Source organism: Sorex araneus, chromosome 3 (assembly GCF_027595985.1).
Source record: "Sorex araneus isolate mSorAra2 chromosome 3, mSorAra2.pri, whole genome shotgun sequence".
Lineage (NCBI taxonomy): Eukaryota > Metazoa > Chordata > Mammalia > Eulipotyphla > Soricidae > Sorex > Sorex araneus.
The window spans coordinates 78,839,687-78,856,077 of record NC_073304.1 but is presented as its reverse complement, the minus strand read 5'-3'; the positions used below and the strand labels follow the sequence as shown (position 1 = coordinate 78,856,077).

The 16,391-nt window shown below is 45.1% G+C and overlaps 1 protein-coding gene across 6 annotated transcripts in view; it reads left to right on the top strand.

The window, feature by feature from the left end:
* The window catches only part of RYR3 (ryanodine receptor 3), a 605,205-nt gene that overhangs the window by 385,237 nt on the left and 203,577 nt on the right, over nucleotides 1-16,391 (top strand). For all 6 annotated transcript variants that reach the window (XM_055132600.1, XM_055132599.1, XM_055132596.1 and 3 more), the window contains exons 33-36: nucleotides 5,370-5,456; nucleotides 5,877-6,103; nucleotides 8,160-8,955; nucleotides 12,057-12,257. In XM_055132600.1, coding sequence (XP_054988575.1) covers nucleotides 5,370-5,456; nucleotides 5,877-6,103; nucleotides 8,160-8,955; nucleotides 12,057-12,257 — 1,311 coding nt within the window. The remainder of the gene's footprint in view (nucleotides 1-5,369; nucleotides 5,457-5,876; nucleotides 6,104-8,159; nucleotides 8,956-12,056; nucleotides 12,258-16,391) is intronic.

Below are 16,391 nucleotides of genomic sequence, written 5' to 3'. Positions count from 1 at the left end.
TCTTTCCATCTGAGCTCCTTCCTCTGACCTCCCTCTTCCTGTCAATCCTTATCACTCTGTTTTGGGCTGGGATTCCAATTATATGCACAAGGTTCCTTTAGGAATCCCGTCCCTGCCCCAGGGAAGATGATAGCATGTCCACAGCTGCATGCCTGTTTTTCAGGCAAAGGGATCATTGTTATTCTGCAGCTGTAGCCATTTTCATTTTTCAATTATCTCAAAAGAAGCAGGCCAGCAATATTTATACACTGATGTTCCACTCAGAAAGGACCGGTAACCAAAACAGTGAGAGAAGGGAGTCTCTCCAACAGAGTTCCTAGGCCTCCCCATTAAATACTGCTGTGAAATTTGTAAACCCTTTTTTTTTGCCCCATTTAATGTAATCATGGGAGAAATGAGAGCTAAAATGTATGTTCCAGAGATATTGCTCATTTATAGTCGCCCTAGCCACACTGCTCCGAGAACTGAGCCCAGCTATGATTCAGATTTATGAAAGGGGTTAGCTTTCAATTCAGACCCGTTCCTATGCCCTGACCTTCACACATGATTAAAAATAAAATGCCTGTTATTGCAAGGACAAACTAGATCAGCCAGTGATTAAAGGAACATTAAGGAGAAAGGGCAAACTAGTATGTGATGCTTCAAATGGTAGCCTCGAATCAGGGCTTTCTGCTCATGCCTCTTAGCATGTAAATTCCCCTTCTCCCTCTTGTATCCTCTCTGGCATCCCCTAAAACAGCACCTGGCACCTAGCGAGAACTTGGTTTTTGTGGTCAAACTGACCCACTTGGCTGGGAAGCTGCTGTTCATTTTCAAATTGCTGCCTTTCAAGTTCCCACAGAATTAGTAGCATAGAACAGCCTGCATTGATTGCTTCATGGCTCTGCAAGTTTGACAGGGTTTGCGGCTCAGTTTCTCACAAGCCAGCACAGACTCCACCTCTGTCTGGAGACCCTGGAAGGAATCCCCTCTAAGCTCAGTCAGGTTGTCAGAGTTCTGAACTCCTTGTGTCCTGCTTTCCCCGGCTGGGCTGCTTTCTGCTCCTCAAAGTCTTCCATACTCTTTGGTACATGGCCCCTTCTGTCTTCAAAGCCAGCAGGGCATATCTGGTTCTTCTTGAGCTTCAGACCAGACTCACTCCTGGCAGAGGAAATGTCAGGTCTTTGAGGATTTGGCTCATGCAGTTAGATTAGACCCATGACAATAATTTATTTTATCATCAATCAAGAGTGCCTTATCTGCAGAATTTCTTTCACCACATAGCACAGCCCAATTCTAGGAGTCACACCAGGGCAGGGGTCCTGAAACAGACGAGGGTTCAACTTACCACATCGCACTCATTGTTATCCTTAGCCTTCTGTATTGCCCAGCATTAGAATATCCTTGGGTTTTTTTTTTGTTATTTGGAGAATTTTTCCATTTCTTTTCATGATATACTATATTATGCACAGTAGAAATACACCTATCCCCTGGGCATCTAAAATGCTTTCAAAGCACTTCACTGCAGAGAGATTAGAAAAGTTTGACTCGAGTGTGGCTGGGTGGTTTGCGAACTTTTCAGAGTTCCTGAAAAAACTGAAAATGTACCACCTTCAACAGTCTGGAGCTTTCCTGTTCAGCATAGGAAACAGCACAGTCCCCTGTCCCCATCAGCATAGACACAAAAGCTTCTTCATTGATACTAGTGAAGCATTTCAGCCACCAGCATTCATCCTGCTTCCAGTGGCAATGACTTGAGAGTTGCTTCCTGTTCTCAATGTCACATATTTGGGAACTTTTGAAATCTGGAAATCTCTCAAGGATGACTCTTGCCTCATCATCAAAGTCACAACATATCAAATCAGAAGTTTCTATTTGTGTCTCTCCCTGCAGATAACCCAGAGACTGACACAAAGCTGGTAAACAATCAAAATGAAGTATGCATGCATTAAGTATTCTTTCTGAAGCCTAATTCTGACATAGCCAGCATTTGTGGCAGTTCCTTCTCCATATCTTATTTCTATAAGCATATATCCTTTCCCCGTGGCACCCAAAGCATTGGGTGTATACCAAATGTTTGTACCTGGATTGGAAGCTCGCTGCAGTGTGCAGGCATGAGTATATGCTGGCACACATCTGAGAACTGGCAAATATGGCCTGTCTCATCATGAGTAAATGATACCATCATACCATACAGCTTTTAAAGTAACTTTGAGCCAGAAAAAAACAGGAAGGGGGGAACTTGTTTTGTTTAGAAGTAGAATCATTTTAACTGAGAGAGGATATTTATTCTCTGGAAACTGGGGAGACATGTGTTCCCTAAAGAAGGACATAGGTAACATTTGTAGAATGCTGGTAAGGTGAGATCGCAACCCAGAGTTGGGGTTCAGGCAATGCCAGAGTGAAAAAGTCACCAAAATGTGTTTTTATCAATTTAGTATTTATTTTTGTTTGTTTGAGGGCTGCACTTGCCAGTGCTCAGGAATTACTTCTGGCTCTGTGCTCAAGGATCACTTTGGTGGGCTCAAAGAACCATATGGGATGCCTAGGATGGTACCAGGGTCAGCTGCCTGCAAGGCAAATGCAATACCCATTGTGGTATCTTTCTAGCCCCTAAATCTTTAAGCATAGAGGAAGTTAATAATGAAATAAAGCCTATAGGGCCAAGATTGAGCTCAAAGGGGTTCACCAGGAAGCTGGAGAAATTATACAGTGAATAAGACACTTGCCTTGCACCCAGCCAACCCAAGTTCAATCCATGGGACACCATATGGTTCCCTGAGCTCCACCAAGAGTGAGCACAGAGCCAGGAATAAACCTGAGCACAGCTTGGTATAAAGCAGCCAACCACACACACAGTCAAAATCCAAAATTTAAAAAGCAGGCTTTGTAGGTTTGATCCCTGCCACCACATGGTCTCCCAGGTACAGAACTGGAGAAGCCCTTTGAGCGTCTCTGTGTGTGTCTCAAAAACAAACAAAACCACACATTTCACAAATGCTCTGATGAAAATAAATTGCACCCATATTTGCTTCCCCTCCCCTGCCTTCCCCTTGATTTTGGAACCACACACAGTGTTGCTCAGTACTATGTTGTCAGCATACACAGCAAAAAGCTGACTCCACCAGTGAGTTTCACTGGGTGCTCAGTGGATTTGAGCATTCAGTGGCCAAGAGTCACCTCCCCAGCCGAACAATGGGAACAGGTAGACAAAGGACCAGGGGAACAGAGAAACAGGAACCAAGCCCCAGGCTGGTTGGTAGACAGTTTATTTCTCTCTCTTCCCCACATAGTCCAGTCTCTCCCCATACAGCATAATCATAGTCATCATTTTGGTAGTCCTGGTCATCACAGTTCCATCATCCTAGTCTCCTTGTAGACCTAAAAGTCCTCTCCATTGTTATATCTTTTTCCTCATTTCATCATAGCCTCATTGTCCTCTGCTTCTGGTCATCATCATCATCTACTCCTCAAAAACCTCAAAATCTCAAAGTCTCAGTTCTCATCTTCCTAGTCATCGACTTTCTAGTCCCAAAAGTCCCAAAGTCCCTAAATCTCCAACTTTCCCATTCTCATCCTCTTTCTATTCTCAAAGTCCCAAAGTCTCCGAAGTCCCCATTTTCCTCCTCTAGTCTTCAATGTCTCCTTATCGACCCTCCTGTCTCCTCTTACCCTTTACAGCAGAGTTATACAGCGATCACGAAGGGTGGGGATACATAAAGGTGGGTTGAACATTATCATAACAATAAAGCTACTCCATCAGGAGATTAACTCAAGGATAAAATCTCATCTGAGGGTTCAGCACTCCAGATTAGTAGGCAATCCGCTCGAGGGCAGGATTCCATCCAGGGTGTATTGCTTTCTCTTTTCCTCAGCTAGTAATCCATTAACACAATCATAGTAAATTTACTTCTTATAATATTTCTGGGCATTTTGTATGAACACAGTAAAAGATATGTTAAGCGTAAAGGTTGACTCTTCCTGGGGACATCTCGCTATATATTCCAGACCTCATTATATATTCTACATTTGTAGAACTCATGCCATTGTTTCTGTCACCAGCCGCAGACTCTTTTAAGACTCCAGAATTATTGATTACATGGTTTCCTCACAGGCTCCCCTCAACAAAGCAATGCCATTGAGCTTAGAGAAGTGCCAACCTCACATAGGACTACCTGATCAAAGCAGTGGCCATCCATTCACTGCAGCTCCATTCAGTTTGCTAGAAACAGGAACAGATGCTGTGGGAGAAATATTAGGCAAAGGGAACAGTCACTGGAGGGAACCTGAAGGTATGCCCACAGCACTCAACAACCTCTAATTTGAGGACTCCCCAACATTGCAAAATTCTCTAATACCTAAATTGCCTAAAGGGCTTTCTTTAATGCAGCCGAAGTCCCAGTTTAGTTGGCAGAATGAAAGTTCAGTTTCTTTCACAACCAGTCATCAAAAAGCCCTACATCAAAGTGAGCCTTCTAAGTGGAGCCCCTGATATCATAAATAAATAAACATACATGTCTCATTTAAGTGGCAGCTGAGAGATAGTGAACCCTGCAGCTTTTGATACAAGGATTGGAATGGTTGAGAGTGAGAAAGAGCGTGGCAAGAGATGGAGGAGACCAGAGGATAGAGAGGAGACAGACTGCAGAGATGGGGTCTGTGGCTGGAACCCAGCAGTGCATCTTTCATCCATGAAATGTCTGGGAGTCTCTGCAGAGACTTTGGGTTTCTATGACTAGGGAAAAGGCTACAACTGATATCTGGCAGGTAGTGGCCAGGGGTGCCATTGTGAGACACAGGACAGCACCAGGACAAAGACTTACCCAGCCCGAGATGTCTGCAGTGCTGAAGTTGAGAGCACCCTTCCCTCATCCCCCTGTCTAAGAGTTTCCCTGCCTTGCTGTAATAATATGTGCATTTGCCTTCAAAGTCAGACTGAAGTCATCATGCTGCCCTTGGGCATTACCTTCATTGCTCAGCAATGACTGAGGAGGTGCCAGGTACATCCATTCTCTGTGAAGAACTCAGTGTTCAGTGCCCAGCAGTGGACACTGCCTTTGGTGGCAAGTTGGTACAACCCCTACCTGGGACATTGCAGTGGGGGAGGGGAGGGTGGGGAAGAAGAGGGCATTGGCTGCAGTTACCCAAGAAATAGATGAAAGGGCATGAGATGGCTTCAGACCCTGGTAGAGAAAGTGTGAGAACTTCCAGTGCAGGGGTTCTGTTTGCTAGAAGAAGTGTCGGGTCTCTCTGAAGTGCCGGGCAGTGGGGTCCTGGTGGCACACTGGCTCCTTTCTCTGGAGTTAGAATCGCAGTGTAGATGTTCACCCCCAATGACTTAGCCCGCAGTGCTGCCATCTGGGCTACCCTCACTCCGTCTCTCTTTTCAGGTGGAGCCCAACACGAAAGTGTTCCCAGCAGTTTTCCTGCAACCTACGAGCACTTCTTTGTTTCAGTTTGAACTGGGGAAGCTGAAGGTATTTATCTGCCCTCAATCACACTCCCCAACCCCTGTCTAAGGGTTATGGTAAGAGAAAGCAGCATTCTCCTTTAGGGGAGTACATTCCAAACCTCAGAAAATACGGGACACCCTTGCGTCTTGCTTCTCACATGCTCCTGGCCTTAGGCTATGAATTTCATGTGGTAGATACAGTGCTCTACCCAATGGTAGATTCTCAGTGTCCCCTTCTCCTACTTCTCCTGGATGCTGAAGGAGTTAACATCCTCTAATACAAGGTCTTCATTAATGTTGATGCACCCTTAGAGGTCCCCAAATATCTCTGTCTTTCCTTCATTTATTCTAAGCATATCCGTTATCATGAGCCAAGTGTATGATCCAGTCCCTGACTCTGTATCACAAGTGTTTTTCTCACTAATGCCCCTCCACCTTGCCTCAGAATACAATGCCCCTGTCGGCAGCCATATTTAAGAGTGAAGAGAAGAACCTAGTGCCTCAGTGTCCCCCTCGGCTTGACGTCCAAACCATCCAGCCTGTGCTCTGGAGCCGCATGCCCAACAGCTTCCTGAAGGTGGAGACTGAGCGGGTGAGCGAGCGCCATGGCTGGGTGGTACAGTGCCTGGAACCACTGCAGATGATGGCGCTCTACATCCCTGAGGAGAACAGGTAACAGCAGGAGCCACAGAGGAATGTGCAGACTTGGGAGGGAGGGAAAGGCTCACAGAGCAGGAAGACCATCTTCACTGACCAGGGACCCTGCTCAACTCTAGAATTATTCATCCCCACCCCTAACTCTACCCCTAACACACACACACACCTGATTTCTTTCCTCTCCCTTCTCTGCTATGATTATTCAGAAACAGCACAATATTCACAATGATATGCCCAACACAGGGCCTTTGGTATAATCCCAAGTGCATTCACCCAGTAACATTTCCATGCCTTTCATTCAAAACTCTTTTGTGTTGGGTCTGGAGCGATAGCACAGCGGGTAGGGCGTTTGCCTTGCACGCGGCCGACCCGGGTTCGATTCCCAGCATCCCATATGGTCCCTTGAGCACCCCCAGGAGTAATTTCTAAGTGCAGAGCCAGGAGTAACCCCTGTGCATCGCCAGGTATAACCCAAAAAGCAAAAAAAGAAAATTGAAAAAAAAAACCTCTAGTGTGTAGATGGAACTGGGGGTCATCTTGTTAAGCAAAGTAACTCAAAGAGAGAATAAATAGTAAACGATTTCATTAATCTGTGGTAGACACAGATGCAAGACAAGGGAATGTAAGGTATCGAATGATGGCAAGCTCTTGACACTGAGCTACTGTACTGAGAATGCCAAATCAGGGCATTGGTGGAGGGTTTAGGGTTCATCAGTGGTGATGAGTTAACTAGGTATATCAATACCAAGATTTAACACTATTATAAAAACATGTGACCCAGACTGTAATAAAGGTTTTAAGTTTTCCAAGAGGGTTGAGACTGGGAGGGCATGTTGGTATAAGGACATTGGCGCTGGTGGAGAGGTGTGGTGTTGGAGTATTGTAAGTCTGCAACTCTGCGATTAGCAGTATTGTTAATAGTGGTGCCTGAAAAAAATTGAACAAGTGGGGCATGAGTAGTAGTGCAGTGGCTAGAGTACCTAACTTATGGTCACATATAGTCACCACATATGGTCCTCCAAGCCTGCCAGGAGTGAACCCTGAGCATTGTCAGGAGTAATCCCTGAGAACCTATAGTTGTGGCCCCTAAAATATTTGAGGGGGAAAATCTCAAGGAACACCATGAAATATGAGTTATTAATGACAAAAAAGGGAAGAATGTGTCATGGCTAAGATGCTTAGAGAATCCAGAATCAGGCTTTTGGCCCCACCATGGTAATAGATACCCCCAATCTATAATTTTGTGAACATCCTGGACTTTTGAAATGATATAAATGTGCTATTCCGAGCTGGAGTGATAGCACAGTGTGTTGGGAGCTTGCTTTCCACTGGGTCAACCTGGGTTCGATCCCTGAGAGAGTACAGGGCCAGAAGTAATTCCTGAGCATCACTGGCCCCCCAAAAATACAAAAACAAAAAACAAATGTGCCATTCAAAAATAGTAACCATGATGGTAAATAGATAGTCTGGGGCCCTACGTATAATCCCTAGATAAAATAAGTTTAATCTTAAGGTGGGGAAAAGTGCCCTTGAATTATGGTCTGGATCCAGCCACTGTGCTTGTGTGACTTAGGACAAGTTACTCATGTATCTGGACCTTAGTCTGGTCAGTCTGATTCAAGAAATTTCCCCCCGTGGGCTGGAGCGATAGTACAGTGGGTAGAGTGTTTGCCTTGCACAAAGCCAACCCGGGTTCGATTCCCAGCATCCCATATGGTCTCCTGAGCACCACCAGGAGTAATTCCTGAGTGCAGAGCCAGGAGTAGCCCCTGTGCATCACCAGGTGTGACCCAAAAAGAAAGAAAAAAAATGCCCCCTTTCAGATCAGATAAATCATGCCTTTTAAGACTTTTGAGATGCTTGTGGTTAGAGTGGTGATGGGGGTGGGGGGCTATCAGGAACTGGGGTACAGGCTGGGGTCAAAAAATGAGAAAGAGAAGCTGGAAGAGGAAATGGGGCAGAGATTCTTCTGTCCCATTCCCTCTGCCTTCACGGGGTTGAGCGAACTCCCTGGGTACTCAAAGATGGAGACTTCCACTGTGGACTGGTTGACCGCTCGTCCTGTCCTCAGGTGTGTGGATATCCTGGAGCTTTGTGAGCAGGAGGACCTGATGCGGTTCCATTTCCACACACTGAGACTCTACAGTGCTGTGTGTGCCCTGGGAAACAGCCGAGTGGCTTACGCCCTGTGTAGCCACGTTGACCTCTCCCAGCTCTTCTACGCCATTGACAACAAGTACCTCCCTGGCCTCCTTCGGTCTGGTTTCTATGACCTGCTCATCAGCATCCACCTCGCCAATGCCAAGGAAAGGAAGCTTATGATGAAGAATGAATACATTATCCCCATTACCAGCACCACTAGGAAAATCCACCTGTACCCAGATGGATCCAAGAGGCATGGACTGCCCGGGGTGGGCCTAAGGACGTGCCTCAAGCCAGGGTTCAAGTTCTCCACCCCTTGCTTTGTTGCGACCAGCGAAGAGCACCAAAAGCAGAGTCCTGAGATTCCCTTGGAGATTCTCAAGACAAAAGCACTGACCATGCTGACAGAAGCAGTGCAATGCAGTGGGGCTCACATCCGGGACCCAGTTGGGGGATCTGTGGAGTTCCAGTTTGTGCCTGTGCTGAAACTCATCGGAACCTTGCTGGTCATGGGGGTATTTGATGATGATGACATTCGGCATATCCTCCTCCTCATCGATCCCTCTGTATTTGGGGAGCACAGTGGAGAGACAGAGGAGGGAGCTGAGAAAGAGGAAGTGACCCAGGAGGAGGAGAAAGCTGTGGAGGCCGGGGAAAAGGCCAGCAAGGAGGCCCCAGTCAAAGGCTTGCTGCAGACACGATTACCAGAATCCGTCAAACTGCAGGTAATTTGGGGCAGCAAAGATGGCGCCCTTGAAAAAAAGCTGAGGAGGGTGGCAGTGTGGCCTGGTGTTGAGGTTCACATCATTGGCTGGAGAACACTGCTGTAGAATGCTCAGAGACAGTGCTCACTGGTGTGCTTGCTTCTGACATGAGCTATATTCCTTAAATCACCCTGTCACAAAATGAAAACATCAGCCCTTGTGAGCTTTAGAGTTGTTTTTTTCTGCTACTAGTGATGGAGTTGCCCTCATCATATCTCTTACCCTTTGAGATTGAAAGACTTGTTTGTGAGATCCTGTCACAGGAGAGGGGGGCATATCTGCTGTGAAGTAGACCGATGCTGTGGTTCACATGGTGATCACACTTATCACTTGCTGTTTTTCAGCCATGCTGATGCAGACCTCTTGGCACTCACATTCAAAAAAGTTGCCAACTGAGTTTAGGAAGAGCCAAGCTCACGTAGGGCCACCCTTTGCATCACCTAAGGGGCCTTACTGGTTCCTAAAACATATTGATAGGGTAGAACTCAGATTCTCATAGTCCTACCCAGATACATGCCAATTTCAATGATGCATTAAGGAGAGTAACTTGTGTTTGCTGAACACCAATAAAGACAAATGAAAACGAATAAAGTTGAATATTCCACCTTTTGGAGTGAACCTGGCTGAGGCACTCTCCATGATTTTCATTTCTGCTCCTTAATCTCTTTCCTCCTACATGAATGTGCCCTTAGTGGCCCATCAGAATCTTAGTTTTATTATTTGTAATAGCACTGTAGCACTGTCCCGTTGTTCATCGATTTGCTCGAGCAGGCACCAGTAACGTCTCCATTGTGAGATCTTTTGTTACTGTTTTTGGCATATCAAATACACCACGGGTAGCTTGCCAGGCTCTGCTGTGCAGGCAGGATACTCTCGGTAGCTTGCCGGGCTCTCCGAGAGAGATGGAGGAATCAAACCCAGGTCAAACCCAGGTCGGCTGCGTGCAAGGCCCTACCCACTATGCTATTGCTCCAGACCTTTTGTAAATAGCACTGTCCTCCCATTGTTCATCAATTTTGCTCAAGCGGGCACCAGTAACGTTTCCATTGTAAACCTTGTTGTTACTGTCTTTGGCATATCAAATACACCACAGGTAGCTTGCCAGGCACCATGACTTATGTAATACTTACAATTGATAGTACAGCGGGTAGGGCTTTTGCCTTGCACGTGGCCGATCTGGGTTAGATTCCTCCGTTCCTCTCAGAGAGCCTGGCAAGCTACCAAGAGTTGTAAATGTATGTATATTATTATTTAATTTATTTTCTAAGATGATATATAAAATATCATATGCTATGCTTACAAAATATGCAATCAAAGCTCTCCTATCCAAGGTAGTGGGATGGGTAGGTGGTCAGTTAATGAGAGTGCTGAGTCTGGAGGGGAAGTGTAACAAATAAATCTTAAACATATCATTACAACACTTTAATGTGCCCTTCCGATTTGGAGCCAAGACCTTTTCTTTAATGTGAGTTCCTATGGTCCCTAGAGTCCTCTTTTCAGAGACATGGTCACACACCCGGTGTGAGTGCTAGTCTGGAGATTTTTAAGTTAGATGACAGAATTAAAGGTACTTGGAAAGATAAGTGTGGTGACTTTTAGTATCTCTCCCCCTTTATTTTTCTGGTTCTTTTTTTTTCGGCGGGGGGGGTCAGACCTGGCAATCCTCAGAGGTTACTCCTGACTCTGCACTCAGGAATTATTTCTGGTGGTGCTCAGGGGACCATAAGGGGTGCCGGTTATGGAATTTGGGTCAGTTGCATGGAAGGCAAACACCCTACCTGTTGTACTATCACTCCAGTCCCCTCACCATTTTTTGTATGTGTCTAACACACTTTAAACTTTTTTTAAAAAAAGATATAGAAAACCACTTACCTTTTAAAAATGTTCCCCAATCATTCAACTTAGTTTTCCTACTTGGTTGGCCCATGTAATTCTTAATGAAGAGTTTGACCATTGCCAATATGACTGGCAGAAGGTGTGGTTCACCTGGGAGGAGCAAGGGTGAGCAGCAATGCCAGGCATCACCCTGAGAGGTGAGAGCACTCCCCCTACCACTTAGCGGCTTTGTCTGTCTGTCACGTGTGGGGCAGTATGTCCTTGCAGTCAGCATTGCCTTATAAGAGTGAGTGGGTAGATGACAGTAGGATCATAGAACTGCTCTCATAAAAACAGGAGCACGCTGAGAACCAAAGGAACTGCTGTCTGGCAGATGGTCAGCACTGTCTGGTACAGAGCGCTCAAGAAGCTACAACAATTGTTTTTCTTACTAGTATAAATCCTAGCAACAATAAGATTGACAGTCATAACAATCCTAAGGGCTGGAGCTTTACACCTTGGTAGGGCATTTACCTTGCAAGCGGCCAACCCAGGTTTGACTCCCAGCATCCCATATGGTCCCCTGAGCACCGCCAGGAGCAATTCCTGAGTGCATGAGCCAGGAGTAACCCCTGTGCATCACGAGGTATAACCCAAAAACTAACTAAATAAATAAATAAAAATAACAATCCTAAAGTCCTGATCGCAGAACACAGACCAATGAACAAAGGTAATGAACAAAGGAGAGATGAAAAGATCATCAAAAGGCACAATTTCAAAGGACTGGAGAGATAGTACAGAGGATAAAGCACTTGTTGAACCCAACACCACTTGAAGAGTTCCTTGGGCACCTCCAGGTGTGACCCCTACTTCCCCCGCCAAAAAAGTCACAATTTCCCATACTCCAGAATCAGAAAATGCAGGAAGGACCCAAAACTTTTAAGAACCATCTGGATGGTGGGTCGTGGTTTCTGTCCTGTGGCTAGAGTCCCGAGAGAATTCTTTCTTAGAAATACTGTTCTTTCTCCACATAGGCACATTTAAGGTCTCCGGGAAGCTCTGCTCTTCTGGCCTCCAGCTATGAAGAGCTGGTCTTTGGATTCAGGCCTCCTTCGATTCAAGTTACAGTTCTGTGATTTTTATGTGGCACAGGACACATTACTTAAATCACCTAAGTCTCAGTGTTATCACCTTTAAAAAAGAGGGCATATGAGTTGCGGTGATATTAACATATACTTTTGTTGCAGATGTGTGAGCTCCTCAGCTATCTCTGTGATTGTGAGCTACAGCACCGAGTGGAGGCCATTGTGGCATTTGGCGACATTTATGTCTCCAAGCTCCAGGCAAATCAGAAGTTCCGCTACAATGAGCTCATGCAAGCCCTGAACATGTCTGCAGCCCTGACTGCCCGGAAGACCAGAGAGTTCCGCTCACCCCCGCAGGAGCAGGTAAGAACTCAATCCCCTTCCTATAAGAGGGCCTGAACCTTGCACAGCAGGGCCCAGGAATGCTTCCTGGACCAATGCGCAGGCTGTGAGGTCAGCACAGAACCAAGAGTCAGGCCTTCATTATTATAAGTACAAAGTACAGCTCACTGACAACCACCTACTAGTTATCTGGAGTGGATAAATAATCTTCCTGATACAGCACATAGGATTCTGCTTCCTCTCTCTCCTCACGAGCTCATGTCTATGCCCTGTCATAGTCCAGTTAACTGTCTACTTTTATCCAGCAAGGATTTTCCACTTGGTAGGAAGTCACTAATCCAGAGGAGAGATCAAGAGACTATGATCAATAGTTCTAGACTTAGGGCAGTTACTGCATAGTCTACCTTATCCAAATGCTAAAAAAAAAAACCTTGCCCTTTGATCCAGACCCACACAAAGCCTCCAGCCCTAATGAGGGATGTGACATACGTGATTGGGACCCTGAGTTCCATTCCCAGCCCTGCCAGTTTCCTCAGTCACTACCTGAAACAACTAACAAAAAACAAAACAAACAAAAAACAGGGTGCAGAGAGCTAATACAGGGATGATACAGGTCTTGCCTTTCATGTAGCTGACCTGGTTTGATCCCTCACACCACATGGGCCCCTGAGCACCACCAGAAGTGAGCTCAGAACTAGGAATAGCCCCAGAGCATCAGCAGGTATGACCCAAACTCTCCCCCAAATGAATAAAACATGAAATCAATAACAGTGCTTTAAAAAAAAAAAAACATGAAATCTAGAAAATAAAACTGGACAGGTTAGAACCCCTCTGTCTTGGGAGTCTTCATTATTTGCAGTACCCCCTTTTCGTCAGCATTGCCCCATAAGAGTGTTGCTTTAAAAAGAATCAAAATTCTAGTGACTTGTAAATGGGAGCAGAACTTCTTATAAAATAGTTTTCACTTGTCCCTGGGCTGGAGCGATAGCACAGCTGTTGGGCGTTCGCCTTTCATGCGGCCGACCCGTGTTCGATTCCTCCGCCCCTCTCAGAGAGCCCAGCAAGCTGCCGAGAGTATCGAGCCCGAACGGCAAAGTCTGGCAAGCTACCCGTGGCATATTGGATATGCCAAAAACAGTAACAATAAGCTTCACAATGAGAGATGTTACTGGTGCCCGCTCAAGCAAATCGATGAGCAACGGGGTAACAGCGACAGTGACAGTGACTTGTCCCTGATACTCAGTTGCTCACATATATCCTGACACTGCATGGCCACTGCTCCCTGAGTATTCAAAAAAGAAGGTAATAATTCAGTGAAAATATTTGTCTCCTGTCTCAAAAACCAAATATTCAGATCTTAGATATTTCACAAGCAGCCTCTCTGTAAATGATTGGTATAATTATCACCATTTTATATTACTGACATAACCATGGATTGGCCCAATTACTTTCTTTACCTATTTTTTGGAACATAGATATTTGTATTACCTTAAAAACAGCATACATGTCTCAGCTTTTCAGAGAGGCATGGGGCTAAGGCATTTGCCTCGTAGATAGCAGATCATAATTTGATCTGTATGACATGTGGTCAGTCAGACCCTAATTTGATCTGTATTACATGTGGTCAGTCAGACACTACCAGAAGTCATCCTTGAGCAAAAAGTCAGAAGTAAGCCCTGAGCATTGCCAGGCACAGCCCAAGCCTCCCTCAGAAATAACTCGTGATTCACTTACATGACATTAATCTTCATAAGAGCTGAAAAAGTTTTTCTCTTTCCTTGAGGTTCAATAGATTTTGGGGTTGATGGGAGTATATCCTTTATGCTGAGTTGAGGAAAAGGCAGTGAATGTAAACTGTTCTTAGAGACTTTACAAATGTGGTCAAGCTGTACTTGACTACAGGTTCGAGCCATCCCCATCACTCTGGGCAGATGTGATTCAAAATTGTAAATCATGGGGCTGGAGCGATAGCACAGCGGGTATGGTGTTTGCCTTGCACACGGCCGACCCGGGTTCGATTCCCAGCATCCCATATGGTCCCCCTGAGCACTTCCAGGAGTAATTCCTGAGTGCAGAGCCAAGAGTAACCCCTGTGCATAGTCAGGTGTGACCCAAAAAGCCAAAAAAAATTGTAAATCACATAAAGGGAAAAGATGGGATTTGGATGCAGGCGTTGTCTTCAGACCTACTTTTCTTCATTTCTGTGTCAGATCTGACTCCCCCATCACTTCTGTGTAATTATGGGTAGTTACCCTCCCCGCTATCTCCTTTTTCTTCAGCAGCAAAACACAGATTTCTCTATCTCCTAGGGTTCCTATGAGAATCTCATGAGATCATTTAGATTGCTCAGGACAGTACCTCACATATAGCAACTATTCTTAAATACTACAGGTTGTCATTCATCTTAGTGTGGAGAGCCTTTCATTGGCCTCATGCCCTGTTATAGGATCTTCCATCAGTAGCCCTGTAAGTAAAGTTTGCTCATATTCACTGACATACCTTAACACGGACAACACTGAAGCTCACTCTCCTTGTTGGCATGAGTTCATGATCTTGACTCCTGCAAGTGCCACGTTAGCCTCCCCTTCTCCTGTCCCCATTTTACCTCCTACCTTCTATCCTGCCATCCCAAAGCCTACCATCAAGGCCCACTTTAGTCTTCCAAAGAACTCTCAAATTTCTGACTCATTTCGCAAGTCTGTAACTAAAGACATTCTTCCCTAATGTGTTAGACCAGTGATTCTTGAGCACATATCAGATCACTGGAAGGGCTGACTACAACACAAACTACTGATCACAGCTCCAAGGTTTCAGTAGACCTAGGATAGTTCTGAGAACCTGCATATTTAGCAGGTTTTCAAGTGATAGGACTGCTGCTGGTCTAGGAAGGAAATATAGAGGGGACATACTAACTGCTCTCAAGCTCATTTGCCACCCCTTCCAGAGTATTCATTTCTGTGAAGAAACCTACTCAAGGAAACTTTAAACCAATTTCATAAAAGAACAATGCAAAATCACCTGAAACAAGGATGCACAGAAATTCTATTTTTAAAAACAATTATGTGGCTGTTTTATCATTCTATAGTCTTTAAGGGAAAAAATAGAGAACTTCAACTCGATACAATATTTGAATATATGGATATAAAAGGAAATTGGTGGATATAACTGAGTGGAAAAGAAAGGAAAACTAAGATTATACAATGGCAAACAGCCCATAAGTCAAAAGCATAGTCAACAAGCCTGTCATTTTCAGGACTTTATCAGCAGAAGTGACCTTCAGCTGAAAATTCAGCTCACACCTTTTTTTGGTATTGGCCTACTGATTGAGTGCCCATTCTTTTTTAATGGGTTGAGATAATATTGGTTTATAAGGCAGCACATGTTTTATATTTTGGTTTTGGTTTTGGTTTTGGTGCTAGGCCAGAGCGATAGCGTAGCGGGTAGGCCATTTGCTTTGCACATGGCCAACTCGGGTTCGATTCCTCTGCCCCTCTCGGAGAGCCCGGCAAGCTACCGAGAGTATCTCGCCCACACAGCAGAGCCTCGCAAGCTACCTGTGGCATATTCAATATGGCAGAAACAGTAACAACAAGTCTCACAATGGAGAGATATTACTGGTGCCTGCTCAAGCAAATCGATGAGCAACGGGATTACAATGACAGTGACAATGACAGTTTTGGTGCTACACCTGGCAGGGCTTATGACTCACTCCTGGCTCTGCACTCAGGAATCACTCCTGGTCGGTTCAGGGAACCATATGTGGTGCCAGGGATCAAACCCAGGGTTCGTTGCATACAAAGCAGGTTGTGCTATCACTCCAGTCCATAGGCAGTTTATGTTTTAGAAGTTCATTTCCCATCACATTAAAGTAAATTACCGCATAAGATCTACCACCAGATGTCAATACCTCCTCCCACAGTAGCTAGGACAAGTGCTCCTACATATTTTTGTCTGATGAGTTAATAAACAAATACATATGTTCCTAGATTGCAAATTTGTTTATGATTTTGTTAACACTACCAGTGTAACTGTTTTCATTTGAAATATCCTATATTTTCTGTACTTACAATGTTAATCTGGCCAGCAATCTGTTTTTTCCATCAGACTACCAGAGTAGTCCAGAGCACTATAACAGCCAAGAATCTCTGAGATAAA